Source organism: Eptatretus burgeri, chromosome 2, assembly GCF_056783735.1.
Source record: "Eptatretus burgeri isolate ZD-2024b chromosome 2, Ebu_testis_v1, whole genome shotgun sequence".
In the NCBI taxonomy this organism is placed as follows: Eukaryota; Metazoa; Chordata; class Myxini; order Myxiniformes; family Myxinidae; genus Eptatretus; species Eptatretus burgeri.
This window is the reverse complement of record NC_140962.1, coordinates 152,150,819-152,167,293: the sequence shown is the minus strand read 5'-3', so window position 1 is coordinate 152,167,293 and position 16,475 is coordinate 152,150,819. Positions and strand designations below refer to the sequence as shown.

The following is a 16,475-nucleotide window of genomic DNA, read 5'->3' as shown; positions in this document are numbered from 1 at the left end:
ACTGTGTTGCTGCTTGGGGCAGAAGCGTACACACAAGGAAAGTGGAAGTCCAGCTCAATTCTGCTCTAAGAGTCATCATTGGCTGCTTCAGGCCGACACCCACCCACCGCCTAAATCTGCTCACTGGCATCCCGCCTCACCACCGAAGGCGAGAAGCAGCAACTAGACATGCTGCACGTAAAGCTTTTGACTCTGAAGTTCATCCCTTCTACACCAAGATACACGAACCACTGCAAGCTCAATGACTCAAGAGTCGGAAACCTTTCAACGGGGCAGCCCAGTCTTACATCGAGGCTGACAACTCAGGCAGCAGCCAACAGTGGCTCCTCTCAGAGTGTAAAAGGAGGTGAATACGAAGGCAGACTGCAGCATCTGCCACCCATTTCCACCTCTCCAGCTGGCTGCAGACTTCCGAGAAGGGAGTGGTGCCGCCTGAACAGACTGCGTACAGGCAATGGATGCTTTAAGGTCTGCACGTATAGCTGGAACCAGGTTGCTGTGATTGTGGAGAGCCCCAGACAACAGAACACTTGGTGGAAGAATGTCCCATCCACCAGTTGGAAGGAAGCTGGAATACTCTTGCACGGCTTGCTCAGCAGGCCCGAGAATGGTTGAGATCTCCTGGGTTTACATCTTGAATGACCAACGATCAGACCACACAAAAGAAGAAGAAGAAGCCGACACTGCTCATAATCATCTTAGTTTTCTGCCTCTTCCCCACTTTGGGTGTTCTTCCTTGTCTTCCCATTCATCATCATCCACCGTTCTTACTTTTATCACTTCTGTCTGTGTCAGTGTCATGTGGTCTGGTTTACCCGGTCCTTGTTCGTTCTCCGGAGGTGGGTTTGCACCATTTCCTTCTGTTATCCTCGTCCTGTTGTTGGGCTTCCGGTGTCGAGCCGTGGTACGAGTTCCCATCCTGTTGCACAGCTTCTCTTGTGGGGCAGCACTCACCTCCTTTCCCTCCATCTGATGTGCAGCTCCATCGCCTGTGCGTCTGCTCCTTCTCTTTCAAAGTTTGTACTGTGGGACTTTCATCCCAAGTGCAAGTCATAACTATCCTTCGTGAATCAGTGTGTGCTTCATTAAATACTCGTGTGAAGCCCGTCAAAAATGACAGGGCCAAGAGCATCCCCCCGCCCATCACAGCCCAGTTGTAAAGAACATAACTCACAGGCTTGTGGATTTACCTTTGTTGCACAAAGTAAAGTCGAGTTGTCAACCTGTCGCATGGCTCTTCGACAGCCTCTCACTCGCGCCATCGATTCTGCATTCCGCCGTCGCCTCAGTTCACCCTGTTCTTGTGTTTCATTCGCCATCTTTTCAGTGGCTCTACGTCTCGCATCCGCTCTCCTTTTGTCAGCTTCTTCCTGCGTCTCGTTCTTCAGTCTTGCAGCCATCCTTTGCCTCGCTTTCGCCCTCCTTCTCTCAGCAGCTTCCTGGCTTTCATTCTCACACCGCACTCTCCTGTATTGTGCTTGTGATTGTCGCCTCTCCTCCACCTGCCCCTCATTCAGCCTCTGTCTTTGCCTCCGCTTCCGCTCACGCGCTAATCTCCTTTTTCAATCCATTGCGTTTTCATCCATAAGCGGTACCTCTGCACGTCTGTACAAACAAAAAGTATTGAATGTTGTTTAAAAAAAAAAAGAAACATCAAAAGGAAAAATTGACCGAGAAAAACTTACTCATCTGTATATATATATATATTTTTGCTGAAAATAAAAATTACTACGACGTCTCACCTCGAGCGTTGTAGTTGTGAAGACAACCAGAATGGTCGTACAATCAACCAAAATTCAGATGTGTCGTAAACGTTTTGGACGGCAAAAATCCACCTTTCCCGAGTGGAAAACAAAATGACGAACGGTGCCAACATCGACATTGCGTGCGCTCCCTTTCAGTGACAAACACGACGTTACTCGTGGGTGAAATTCCAGAACGTAAAACGACCCCTCACGAGGAGGGTCCAGGGGCTTTACTAGGGGGGCACTGTTGCACATGCACTGAGAGTCGGTGAAAATTGCAGATCGTCTCCCCAGTTTGGCCCAGCCGTTTCAATCCAAAAAGAATCAGCCGTGCACACACAGAGAATTTCCCTGTTTTAACACAGCTAGAAACACCCGCTCCCTTCAAGAGTGGCCTGGATGCCTGGATGGGGGCGGGGGAGGGGGGGGGTGGTGATTCATCAGATGGGGAAAATAAATTTTGTGCCGTGCCTCGCAACCCCCTCACTCCAGCAGGGGTCGGGAACCATTTGCACTGTGCCACATGTACAAGTGAAAATAACTCATCCCCACAGCCTCGCGTGAGTGCGGTGGAGTGGTGAGGTGTGTAGGGGGGGGGGATTATTTTGTGTCCATTTCCTGACAATGCAGACTCAGAGCATGTATGCAAGATTTGGTGGAGTTTGGCCGAGCCCTTTGCAATTCTAAAATGATCAGACATACACACAGGCAAAGAATTCCCTGATGTTATTTGCATTCGCAAGAAACACCCACTCCTGTAAGGTGACTCGTTTAGAAAGGGGCGGAGGGTGTTGGTGCTTACTACCTGACCCCAGATATCCCCAGCACGTATGCAAAATTTCAGCGGGATTGACTTTTGGCGGTTTTTTTTGGATGATTTTTAGACATACACACACATTACATCCATACACACATACATGCAGAATGACCTTATCCCATCCTACTATGTAAGGAGGATGGGATATGAAGCTTTTTTTGCAAAAATGGAAAAACTGTTTGCAGTTAACACTACTCACCATGCTCTGGATTTATTCCCTCCTCTCCAGGATCAACTGAGGCCTCATCTTGTGCCTTGATCTGCAGGATTCCAGAGGGTTTTCCAACAGGTCCTCCGGTCTCCTCAGCATCTTTCCCACATTTGCATGCATTGGTCGATTCTAATTGTCGTCGCATAGAGCACAACTCCATGTAATGGCAGAGTTCAGCATACATGGTGAAGGTGAACTTTCGTGCGACCAGAGAACATAGTCGAAGCCTCACGGGAGCAGGCTCAGCACGGGCACAGAGCGCCCCGAGGATCTCGGTCCCTAACTCTGTAACAGCGGCTTGGAGCACCTCCTCTGTAAAACCCTGGCTCGCCAACCAGTCTGGGGTGGGATTGGCATTGCCCCGAGTTCTTGACAAGTCCATATTCTATCAGGAACCTGCACAGAAACATGGACAATAACAGGTCATTGTTGTTGTTTAATGCCCCTTCTTTCCTTGGGGAAGACACAGAAACGGGCAACAATAATTTAGGCTTCAGCCACAACAACCAATTTCTTCCAACTTGACGGTCATGGAATAGTAGTCGGAAATCGAAGAAAGTCGCCACGGCTACGATGCACCAGACTACACTAACCGATGCCAAAGGACAAGCGGTCATGGGTTCTGCCATGAAAACCAGGAAAGCGAATAATGATTGGTCCCCCTGCCACAGATTTGCGTACAGGGCATGTCACACAGGAGAAGGATCTGGGGGTGGTAATAGATATGGGAGGTAATCAGGTAGCACAATGTCAGGCAGCTAAAGGTAAAGCAAATGGGGTTGTAGGTTGTATTCGGAGGGGGATCATTTATAAATCAAAAGAGGTGGTGTTAACATTGTACAGGAATTTAGTGAGGGCCACATCAAGAATATTGTGTGCAGTTCTGGTAACCACAATACAGTAAGGACATAGATGCCATAGAGAGGGTTCAGCACAGGGCTACTCGATTGATTCTGGGCCAAGCTAGACTCAGCTATGTGGAGCGGCTGAAGGAGACAGGGCTTTATACACTAGAAAGGAGGTGGTTACGAGGAGATATGATAGAGATGTTTAAGATAATAATGAAAGGTATAAACATAATAAGTGCAGATGAATTGTTCAACAAAGTAGACAGTGATAGGACCATGGACCATAGCCTGAGAGTAAAGAAGAGGAGAGTTAAGATGGTAGTAAGGTAGGGGTCTTTTACTCAGAGAGTAGTTCATGCAGAGAATGGTCTCCCTGGAAAGGTAGTGGCAGCAGAAACAGTAGATCAGTTTAAATTAGAATTAGATAGGTACCTGGAAGTTATGGAGATTGTATTAGGATGTTGAGAAGACTTTTAGGTAGTTTGAGCATTGATGGGTGATTGTCTCATGTGTACGGAGTGCTGTTGGTGGGGGTCTCGTCAAAGGATCAAAGGGTGTTAACTGGTTGATGTTGTGTGTTTTTTACCCAAGTCCATGCCCCTTCCTCTGGTGGGGGGGGGGATACAAAAACTACAAAAAACCCCCACAAAAAAAACACTGAAATTTTTTTTACCCATTTTCTTCTTTGGATCTTGTGTTGATGAGTTAGTGTGGTGTTGATGTGCTGCAGGCATGATGGGCCGAATGGCCTCCTCATGCGCCTTAATTCCTTGTAAATCCTTGTAAACAATTCTATCTCAGAGTTCGATGGACAGTTCCTTGGACATCATGGTAGAGTTTCGACTCTGACATGCACTGTCAACTGTAGGACCTTATATATGAAGGTGTGTTTCTTTCCAAATCATGGTCAATCAATTAAAATTGAATTCACCTGAGCTCAATTTGGAGTGTCATAGCAAAGGGGTTGAACACTTATTGACGCAATACATTTCAGGTTTTCACTTATTTATAAATTTGTAAAAATTTCTAAAAACATGTTTTCAATTTATCATTATGAGGTATTTTGTGTAGATCGGTGACAAAAATATTGAGGGTGGTTTTTTTGGGTGAGAAATATACTACAACACCAACCACACACTATTCGTTCACGAGACCTTCACAAACATGACACGATGCACAGATGTACACAGTCGGACTGCAGTTGTGTTATTTAACACCGAATACGTACCTTCTGCTTCTCCTTAATAGCACTCTAAACATCACCACTCAACCACGCTGGACATTTTATTCCTCTAGTTTTACACCTCATGGGAATCGGAGAGTGCACCAGCACTTTCCATGTCGCGATGATGCGGAAAAAAAAAGGTCGGTTCCATCCGCTACGTACAAAACTAAACTTGGAGTATCTTCTCTAAAAAGTCACTTAGGCTACGTATGAGACCCTACCTGGCATGTCCAGGTGATTGTTGAGGCAGGGATGACTTTTCAGGACTCAAGACCGTGGCAAAAGCGACAAAAAAAATTGAGATCGGTCAAAAACCACAAAATCTTCTTCTCGTTCATCATAATCGTCATCATCAGACGCCGTATTTCCGAGCTGCTCTCTCAATGGCATTGACTCTGGTACCATCCAACAGAGTTTTACTTGGTGCAACATCCTTTGATATTGTTGGGTCGCCAAAATAGGTGACGCTAATTGTCAGTAATTCTGTCTGTTTGTTTGGATGTTTGTTCATTTGTCATCAGCATAATTGGTAGTAAACATGGGCGGATTTTGACCAAACTCGGGCGGTAGGTACATCTTATGACCTAGTGCTTTGGAAATTGTGATGGTTGCTCGGGACGCTTTGGTTCCCTAGAAACAACTGAAAAACATTCAAAATCGGTACCGTTCACGCGAAATCAATTCCGAAAGCCATCATCCCACGAAGGGTTATGAAATTTGGCACGAATGATCTACAGGTGATGCTCTATCAAATATATTCCGGTTTTTGTGATATATGGAATACTTTACCCGCAGCACCCCCAACAATAAGGGTATGCGCGAAAATTGGCGAAAATTGAAGGCCCCCTAGCGACCAGGTGAGTGCATCGATACGAATGAAACTTTGCAGGTTCATGGTACTCAATGAGTACTACAACTTTGCCTCAGGACATATTGACCGATTTCGCTTAGGTCAGGGGTCAAAGGTCAATTAGTGCAAAAATCTATATTATGCGAGAGCTGGAGGTGCCTTCGCGCCAAATGCTACTCCTCCTCGGGTTATGGTCGGATGGTCATGAAAATTCACACTAATCGTCTGGAATACATTGTGCACAAATGATCGAGCCGGATTTTCGATTTAGATCTTTATTTACCCACAGCACCCCCTCGAACTTTGGGGATTTCCGATTTCAAACCGCATTTTCGGTACTTTTCATTCAAATGGATACCGAGTAGTTATCAGTGGATGGAACTGGATGAGATTTGATATGCATAATCTTAAGGTGATCCCCTATCCGCTATATGACATCCATTTTGCTCTATATCTTATAGTTTCCATGCTCGGCGACCCATCGCCGCCTACTGGCTTGTCATTTTATTAGCTTGAAAGGATTTCACAAAAAGTATTTAAAACTGCATTCCTTTGTAAAGGAACAGGAGGGCATAAAAGGGGTAGGAGGGACTACGACTGTCAATCAGCCTTGTGGGGGCGAAGCCGCAAGACACATTTTTCCCCGAGGGCCAATCAGACCTTTATAGGTATGGTTAATGGTGGAATATTATCACGAAGTCGGTGACAGCCCACACGTCTATAAAGTACGTACTCTTCAAAATGTTAGATCATCTTCAAAGTGTATACTACAACATTTGTAAATCAGTAGTAGAACATCTATATATTTCTAAATAAAATAAATAAAAACATTTTAAACTACAAGGACACTTGATAGAGCGCATACCTCCGCTACACAATTCCTGATCCAGTAGAACACATCAGGCCCAGGATATTTTTGAAATAGCATGCTATAATATATAGTTTTCAGCCTCATCTCCCAATGGTGAAGAATCCCTTAAATAATTAAAAAATTCTCGTGTCCAGATTTGGATCTTCACCAAAATGGTATCAATTATTCGTTGTCGCACACCCAACGTGTCCACCAAGTTCCGTCCGAATCCGTCGACAACTTTGAGATATCTTGCACACCGACAAACAAACTGATAGACAGGGGTGAAAACATAACCTCCAACTTCCACCTTCGGTGACGGAGGTAAAAATGTAAAAGGGTGGATGGATGTTCGTACGAAAAGGATGTAGACAAGGTCAGGATGGTCACGAAAAATGATCACGCGAAAGCACCACGACATCTTTCTTTGAATAATGGTTGTCCTTGGAAAAGACGAAGTTATATCGTACGCACGCACGCACACACATCATGTCTTTTCTCGGGACAACCAATGTTCAAAGAAAGATGTAGTGGTGCTTTCACATGTCCATTCCTCAAAACCATCTGTACCTTATTTACATACTTTCTGGAGGAACATCCCGACATCCTTGACATTTTTACCTCCGTCACCGAAAGTGGAAGAAGGAGGTTATATTTTCACCCCTGTCTCTGTTTGTCTGCGTGCAAGATATTATCGATCGAGCAGTGCCCTTAGACAAGTCAGACAGTCTGAAAACACTTCGGTCATTGTCGCTTGAATCAAACACAATTTTGATGAAACTTGGCCACAAGCTTCATATCTGATGCCGAAGGAAGGAGTATTGACCAAAATAAAAATCTGCATTAAGGGGGTATACGGGGATTTGCGGGGGGCAGGGGAGGTTAAACCGCCAAAATATGGATTTGCTTTCTTCTCCGAAACTACACAAGCAATTTCGATGAAACTTGACCAAAACGTTCATCACTCGTGATGTGCTAAAGTTTGTGCACGGCATAAAAACAAACACGGTCTCAGGAGGTTTGAGCGACTCTTGCTGCTGATGCTGATCCTGGTGAGATTGTTCATCATAATGATCATAAACACAAGGAAATCAGATACGGGGGAGGACATTCAGCCCATGACGCGTGTGCCACATCAACACCACACCATTTTATATAAATAAATAAAGAAAAGAAAAATGAAAAAAGGTTTCTTTTTTTTGTTTGTTTTTAGGAGGGGGTAGGGGTGGATTGGTCTAAAGTGGTTCTTGGACGATAAACACACAATCAACCACACACGACCCCTTCAAGAGACCCCCCCCCCAGACAACATTACACACATGTGCACATAATCACCCATCAATGATCAAACTACCTAACAGTCCTGCAACATCCCCATAACTTCCAGGTACCTATCCAATTCTAATTTAAACTTATCTCCTGTTTCTGCTGCCACTACCTTTCCAGGGAAGCCATTCCATGCGTTAACTACTCTGTGAGTGAAAGTCCCCTGCCTTACTACCGTCTTATCTCTCCTCTTCTTTACTCTCAGGCTATAGACCCTGGTCCTGTCACTGTCTAATCTGTTGAATAATTAATTCATCTGCACTTATTTTATCTACACCTTTCATTATCTCCTCAAACCGCCTCCTTTCTAGTGAATAAAGCCCTGTGTCCTTCAGCCGCTCCTCATAGCTGAGTCCAGCTAGGCCCGGAATCAATCTAGTAGCCCTGCACTGAACCCTCTCTATGGCATCTATGTCCTTCCTGAGTTGTGGTGACCAAAACTGCACACAATGTTCTGGATGTAGCCCTCACTAAATTCCTGTACAATGTTAACACCACCTGTTGTGATTTATAATTGATCCCCCTCCAAATACAACCGAAAACCCAATTTGTTCCACCAATAGCTGCCTGGCACTGTGCTGCCTGATTACCTCCCAAATCTATTACCACCCCCAGATCCTTCTCCTGTGTGACACGCTCCAAAATCACCCCTTACATCCTGTAATCTCTATTTTCATTGTTCTTTCCCATCCCAAACACCTTACACTTGCTCAGGTTAAATTCCATCTGCCAATCTTTTGCGCAATCGAAACAAGTATCAATACTTTCATGAATCTGATAACCACCCCCTCTGCTATCCACCTCACCTCCAAGCTTTGTGTCATCCCCAAATTTGGAAAGTTTACTCTTTACCTCACTATCCAAATCGTTTATGTAAATAATGAATAGTAATGGTCCGAGTACTGATCCCTGAGGTACCCCGCTACTTTCATCCTCCCAGCAACAACATCCTCACACTCACAGGTACTCTTTACTTCCTACCACTAAGCCAGTTTGCAATCCAATTAACTACCTGACCAGCCACTCCACAAGCCCTCACTTTGGCTAACAACCTCTGATGTGGTACCTTATCAAATACCTTCTTAAAGTATAGATATACTTTGTCCACTGCCTTTCCCTCATCCACCAAATCAGACGCTGCTTCATCCAACTCTAAAAGATTTGCTCAACAGGAACTACCTTTGGTAAACCCATGGTGACTACCATTAATTAGTTTGTATTTATATAAATGGTTCCTCTGTCTCGCTCTGTCTGTCTCTCTGATCTATACATCTCTCTCTCTCTCTGATCTCTCTCTCTCTCTGATCTCTCTCTCTCTCTGATCTCTCTCTGATCTATCTCTCTCTCTCTCTGATCTATCTCTCTCTCTCTCTCTCTCTCTCTGATCTATCTCTCCCTCTCTCTCTGATCTATCTCTCTCTCTCTCTGATCTATCTCTCTCTCTCTCTGATCTCTCTCTCTCTCTCTCTCTGATCTCTCTCTCTCTCTCTCTCTCTCTCTGCTCTCTCTCTCTCTCTCCCTCTCTCTCTCCTTTCTCTCTCTCTCTCTCCCTCTCTCTCCTCTCTCTCTCTCTCTCTCTCTCTCTCTCTCTGATCTATCTCTCTCTCTCTGATCTATCTCTCTCTCTCTGATCTATCTCTCTCTCTCTGATCTATCTCTCTCTCTCTCTTCTTTCTCTCTCTCTCTTATCTATTTCTCTCTTTCTCTTTTCTATCTCTCTCTCTCTCTCTCTCTCTCTCTCTCTCTCTCTCTGATCTATCTCTCTCTCTCTCTCTGATCTATCTCTCTCTCTCTCTGATCTCTCTCTCTCTCTCTCTCTCTCTCTCTCTCTCTCTCTCTCTCTCTCTCTCTCTCTCTCTCTCTCTCTCTCTGATCTCTCTCTCTCTCTCTCTCTCTCTCTCTCTCTCTCTCTCTCTCTCTCTGATCTCTCTCTCTCTCTGATCTATCTCTCTCTCTCTCTCTGATCTATCTCTCTCTCTGATCTATCTCTCTCTCTCTCTCTCTGATCTATCTCTCTCTCTCTCTCTGATCTATCTCTCTCTCTCTCTCTGATCTATCTCTCTCTCTCTCTGATCTATCTCTCTCTCTCTCTCTGATCTATCTCTCTCTCTCTGATCTATCTCTCTCTCTCTGATATCTCTCTCTCTCTCTGATATCTCTCTCTCTCTCTGATATCTCTCTCTCTCTCTGATATCACTCTCTCTCTCTGATATCTCTCTCTCTCTCTCTCTCTCTCTCTCTCTCTCTCTCTCTCTCTCTCTCTCTCTCTCTCTCTCTCTCTCTCTCTCTCTCTCTCTCTCTCTCTCTCTCTCTATATATATATATATATCTCTCTCTGTCTCTCTCTCTCTGTGTCTGTCTGTCTCTATCTCTCTCTCTCTGTGTCTGTCTCTCTCCCTGTCTCTCTCTCTCTGTCTGTCTGTCTGTCTCTCCCGCTCTGTCTGTCTGTCTCTCTCGCTCTGTCTGTCTGTCTGTCTCTCTCGCTCTGTCTGTCTGTCTGTCTCTCTCGCTCTGTCTGTCTGTCTGTCTCTCTCGCTCTGTCTGTCTGTCTGTCTCTCTCGCTCTGTCTGTCTGTCTGTCTCTCTCGCTCTGTCTGTCTGTCTCTCTCGCTCTGTCTGTCTGTCTCTCTCGCTCTGTCTGTCTGTCTCTCTCGCTCTGTCTGTCTGTCTCTCTCGCTCTGTCTGTCTGTCTCTCTCGCTCTGTCTGTCTGTCTCTCTCGCTCTGTCTGTCTGTCTCTCTCGCTCTGTCTCTCTCTCTCTCTCTCCGTCTCTCTCTCTCTCTCTCTCCGTCTCTCTCTCTGTCTCTCTCTCTTTCTCTGTCTCGCTCTCTCTTTCTGTCTGTCTCTCTCTGTCTCTCTCTGTCTCTATCTCTCTCTCTCTGTGTCTGTCTTTCTCTGTCTCTCTGTCTCTCTCTCTCTCTGTCTGTCTCTCCCTCTGTCTGTCTCTCTCTCTGTCTGTCTCTCCCTCTGTCTGTCTCTCCCTCTGTCTGTCTCTCCCTCTGTCTGTCTCTCCCTCTGTCTGTCTCTCCCTCTGTCTGTCTCTCCCTCTGTCTGTCTCTCCCTCTGTCTGTCTGTCTGTCTCTCTCTTGCTCTGTCTCTCTCTGTCTCTCTCTGTCTCTCTCTGTCTCTCTCTGTCTCTCTCTTTCTCTCTCTTTCTCTCTCTCTCTCTTTCTGTCTGTCTCTCTCTCGTGGGATTTATTTATACATTTTATCCTCGTCCTCAAAATAATGTTGATACATCAACAATAATAACTCGATAACATTTTACCTCATCCTTTCGATCATATAATCGACACATAGGAGACTTCCTCCCCCGCAGGAAGAGTCCGATGAAACGTCATCCCTCACGAGGGCAAGAAAAACCATGTGGGGAGTCACTTCCGGTTCCGCAACTTTGGACACTTCCGGTTCGTGACGCACGCCGTCAATTTCTGCGCTGTGGAAACAACTCATTGGCAACGATGTGAACACACCGTTACTTTTTGGTGATGCACTGAGACGCAAGGAAATTGGACGCAGGAGGACATTCGGCCCATCATGCGTGCGCCACACCAACACCAAACAAATAATAGCGAACGTAGTGAGCTTCATACTCAAAGCATGCACATGAGAGAATAAAAAACAACAACAACACAATACCCTGGCAATTTGGAATCCATGTCGTCGGCTATGACCCTTTTGCTTCTGTTTTTTGTCATGGGGAATGATGCATGCCGGGAGATAAAGGCATCGTCGGAGACATGAAACACCCAAATATCAGACATGGTGTATATTTCCTCCACTGATTTTAATAAAGATATCTTCCGCATCATGAAAAAATAAATTTTAATCGTGATTTACATTATTTGATCGCTGATCCCGAATCCAGGCTGAAGTAACCAGAAATTGCAGCATTGTCTGCTATGCACCTGACTGACCTCAGATCTGTCAAAATCATCAGGCCATATGATAACATGTATAGCCTCAGTTTCAAACTGATATGGAATAGGTAAAGTCAGAAGCGAATGTAAGAAGAATTCTACTTTCGCTTCGAGGCTTCGCCTGTTCCATATGATATTATAATTAATATCCATTCAAATGACGCAATTTAAATTGGGGAACGACGGGGGGGGGGGGATGTGAATGCGACAATTACCTGGCATACCGAATGCCCAGGGGTATCCCAAGGGTGGCGAAAAAAAAATGGGGAAATATATTCATTATTTAATTTAAAAACTACTTCAGTTGGTGGGGGGAGGGGGGAGGAGAGTCTCAGAACTTGCAATTGGACGCCATTTTGTTTCCATCGTGTGAGACGCACCGAACCGGTTCCCATTGTGTGTCAAGTGTAATGAGTCCGTTTTCTAATCAAACTGTCTTTCTCTGTTTGCTGTCGTCTTCCCAGCAGTTTATAGTCGTGGCAGGAATGAGTAATTTCGCTGGGGGTGCCGGTGATAGCTCGCCTACTCTTGGTGAAGGACGCAGTGGGATCTTTAACATTCACAAATCGATGAAAGCAGACGGGACACCCGGCTTAGCGTCCATTCGACGGATGGTACGCACACTGATGAATCACCCCACCTGTGAAGCACGGTCATGTCAGTATGTCTGTCTGTCCATATCCTTGCCCAGTGTGGTGTGGGGACGTGTCTGTTATGCCGGCCCAGTGTGCGCATGATTCGCACTGTGGCTCTTGCACTTCGTCAACCTTTCCCTGAATCCAAGATGATGATTAAATCTTTATTTTTTTTTTTGTTCATTATTCTGTTAATGCAACGTAATCTATGTTTACAAAGTAAATTTATGGGTCGGGAGAGAAAAGGAAAAGGAAAAGGAAATGAAGATGGGCAGAGAAATGGAGTGAGTGAACATGAGGAATGAGAGAATTTTTTAAAATAAATAAACAAGTGGCGGTACATTCAAAGTACACCGCCCCACGCCAAACAAATAAATAAATAAATAAGCAAGTAACAAATCCTCCAGCGCGCGACATTGCCGGGGCGCCTTCCGCAGAATTGGGAGGGAGTGTTCAAGAATTGATTGATTAATTGCATATTTAAAATAAATAAAGAATAATCGAAAAGTAATTAATTTCTTCATTGGCTAATCGCATACCTAAACCACCGCTGTTTCATCTGAATCTGCAACTTTTCGAAAATTAAGTAATTCATCGAAAAATGAATAAATAATCGATTAATTTATTAATCGATAAATCAAAAATACTCTTTACAGCCAAATCACTCGGTCACCGTCGTGTCCAAACATCAGGTTCCGAGCTCAAAAGGTGCCTGAGATATTGCCAGGACGAGAAAGAAAATAAATAGGTAATTAATAAATCGATAATAATTAAAACAATTAATAGATTAATTGATTAATCAAAAAATTAAAAAACACCGGCTTTGCCAAAGTGCATCGACACTTTTCTCCCAAAATTTCAGCTTCCCAGCTCAAAGGATGGCCGACATATCGAACAAACAAACAAAGAAGAAGAAGAAGACGTCTTACAGAGCACGACACTTGCAGAATCCATAAAAAAATTGACCTCAAAATAATTGGCTGGTTTAATTCAGTGACCTGATATGCAAATCCTCTTCAAATTTCAAGTCAATCGGGTGAAAATTGAAGATTTTAGAAATCTCACCTTCTTTGTTGACCTTTGGCCGATGTTGACCTTTTGACCTCAAAAACAATAGGCTTCTTTGCTTATGACAAACTCTACCATGTGGTGAAGTTTCCTGAAAATCGGATTGGAATTGTGACCTGTAGGCAACAAACAAACAAACAGACAGACAGAATAACAAGAAAACGTCATTCAGAGCACGATACTTGCAAAATGCATAAAACAAATTTGATCTCAAAAATAATTGGCTGGTTTAATTCAGCGACCTGAAATATAAATCCTCTTCAAATTTCAAGTCAATCAGATGAAAATTGAGGATTTTAGAAATCTCACCTCTTTGTTGACCTTTGACCTCAAAAACAATTGGCTTCTTTGATTGTGACAAACTCTACTATGTGGTGAAGTTTCGTGAAGATCGGTTTGGAATTGTGACCTGTAGGCGACAAACAAACAAACAGACAGACAGAATAACAAGAAAACGTCATTCAGAGCACGATACTTGCAAAATCCATAAAACAAATTTGACCTCAAAAATAATTGGCTGGTTTAATTCAGCGACCTGAAATATAAATCCTCTTCAAATTTCAAGTCAATCAGATGAAAATTGAGGATTTTAGAAATCTCACCTCTTTGTTGACCTTTGACCTCAAAAACAATAGGCTTTTTGATTGTGACAAACTCTACCATGTGGTGAAGTTTCGTGAAGATCGGTTTGGAATTGTGACCTGTAGGCGACAAACAAACAAACAGACAGACAGAATAACAAGAAAACGTCGTTCAGAGCACGATACTTGCAAAATCCATAAAACAAATTTGACCTCAAAAATAATTGGCTGGTTTAATTCAGCGACCTGAAATATAAATCCTCTCCAAATTTCAAGTCAATCGGATGAAAATTGAGGATTTTAGAAATCATCATTGACGACAATGGAAAACATGTTACTGTCAGCATTGACAGGTTGAAGCCTGCTGAAGCTGAACAGGACCTGACTGCTGCACACCTACAACCCCTCAATCACAACCTGCACCGGCACCGGCAGCTGTTCCTCAAGTCCCGGCAGCGAGGAAGACACGATCTGGCATTCAAATCCATCGGCCGGCTTGTTTTGTGCAGTTGATTTTTGGAACTTGAAAATTTTGCCTCGGACTGTTCATTTTTATCTGGTTTCTAACCAATCATTTTGGCCAGCACTACTACCGGGCTCAAGGACCTCCCTCTCTAGGGGAGAGCGGAGAGGAAGGCTTTATCGAGAGTATGAGGACGCTTTCCTGCCTGGCGACTCGCTATTTACACATTCCAACTTGTTTGTGTCTTTTATAAAAATTCCTTAAGATAGCTTTAAAATGATAGGCAATTCTTCTTTATATTCAACTTACTGGCAAAGTTCAACCTGATATAAACTTTAATAGTCAGGTGATCTTTCCATAAAAAGAGAAATATAATTATGTTAATTCCCAATGGATACATACTTAAAAAGAATCATATCATACTTGAGTACATTCTACTTCAGGTTTAACATTTTCATTTTAATACCAAGTTTTAACTATCATCAATTTATTTATTTCATCACCTTCAAACCCGTTATGATAAAAATGTATCTACAGGGGGGAGAGAGGAGGGGGGAGGACCTAGGAAGTAGGTGGAGCGAGGAAGTGAGGGGAAGGGAGAGAAAGGAGAGAGCAGCGAGGAAAACGAGGAAAGGGGGAAGCAACAATTCAACATACAATGAGGGGGAGAGGTGTGGGAGGAGAAAGAGAGAGGTGTGGGAGGAGAAAGAGAGAGGTGTGGGAGGAGAAAGAGAGAAGTGTGGGAGGAGAAAGAGAGAGAGAGAGAGAGGGGTGGGGAGAGAGAGAGGGGGAACAGAGGGGAGAGGTGTGGGAGAAGAGAGAGTGGGGAGCGGGAGAGAGAGAGAGGGATGAAAGAAGAGTGGGAGAGATAGGAGGGGAGGAGCGAGGAAGGGGGTGGGGAGAGTAAGGAAGGGGGTGAGCAAGGAAGGGGTGAGCAAGGAAGGAGGGGTAGAGCGAGGAAGGGGGGAGAGCAAGGAAGTGGGAGTGGGGGGAGAGCAACGCCTCACCACATGCCGTTATACACTCCGGGAGGGAAGTGGAGCGAAGAGGGGGAGAGGTGGAAATGGGGAGTGAGGAAGGGGGGTACACACACACACACACGAATACTTTGTGACCTGCTAGGTCTCTGTTTCATCTCCTGAAACCCACCCATGTGTGGACACAGTCAACAACTTATACACGCACACACTTACACATATACGACACGAAGGTGGATACTTTGAGATCTGGGAGGGCACCGTTCCACCTTCTGAAGCTCGCATACCGAGATAACCAACGACAATTAATCTGGTGTTGGCTTAACGGTTAGGATGGCTGGCTCAATATCTTCGGGTCTCTGTATTCAACTATGTACTTTCTGGTCTTGCACCCTCTGCCCTCTCCGTGCTGACCCCTCAGGTTTCTGTAGGGCACACACAGTCCATCATCATCCTCCTACTAAAACTCCCAAAATCCAGAATGGCTCCTTTCCCCCCCCCCCCCCCCACCACCTGTGGAACCAAATTCCTCATTCTCTTCAATCTCATTCTTCTCTCCAGGTCTTCAAGACAGCTGCTTATCACCCACATCAAAACCATAATCTTTCCTACCCTGTTAGACCAAAAATATTCCCGTTAAACCAGTTTTTAACTCCCTGAGAGTTTGCTTCTGTGTTCATCTAGCATCCTCCCCTGGATCTCATTCTTTCCCACATCCCTTATTTGTCTGTCTCCATCCATTTTGTCCCTGCACCCTGCTGTTGGCATCTCCCCCTCTCTTTCTGATGTTCCTTTAGTGTCCGTGGGCCCCGTCTGTAAGTAAAATCGTTATGTGCCTTGTACATTGTGAATTACATTTCTTATTCGTGATAACTCTGCTCTGCCTCCCTTCCCAATTGTTATTTGTAATAAACCCCTGTTAAATGTTCCAGTTCGTTGTTCGTGTTTTCTTTCATTGGCC

General features: G+C 44.5%; 1 protein-coding gene across 1 annotated transcript in view; it reads right to left on the bottom strand.

Moving 5' to 3' along the window:
* The window catches only part of LOC147033573 (uncharacterized), an 84,136-nt gene extending 70,527 nt beyond the window's left edge, over window positions 1-13,609 (bottom strand). The window contains exons 1-3 of the mRNA XM_085851711.1: window positions 13,491-13,609; window positions 11,139-11,306; window positions 2,762-3,169 (exon numbers count right to left, since the gene is read on the bottom strand). Coding sequence (XP_085707837.1) covers window positions 2,762-3,155 — 394 coding nt within the window. The 5' untranslated portion in view covers window positions 3,156-3,169; window positions 11,139-11,306; window positions 13,491-13,609. The remainder of the gene's footprint in view (window positions 1-2,761; window positions 3,170-11,138; window positions 11,307-13,490) is intronic.
* Between the last annotated feature and the right edge of the window lie 2,866 nt (window positions 13,610-16,475).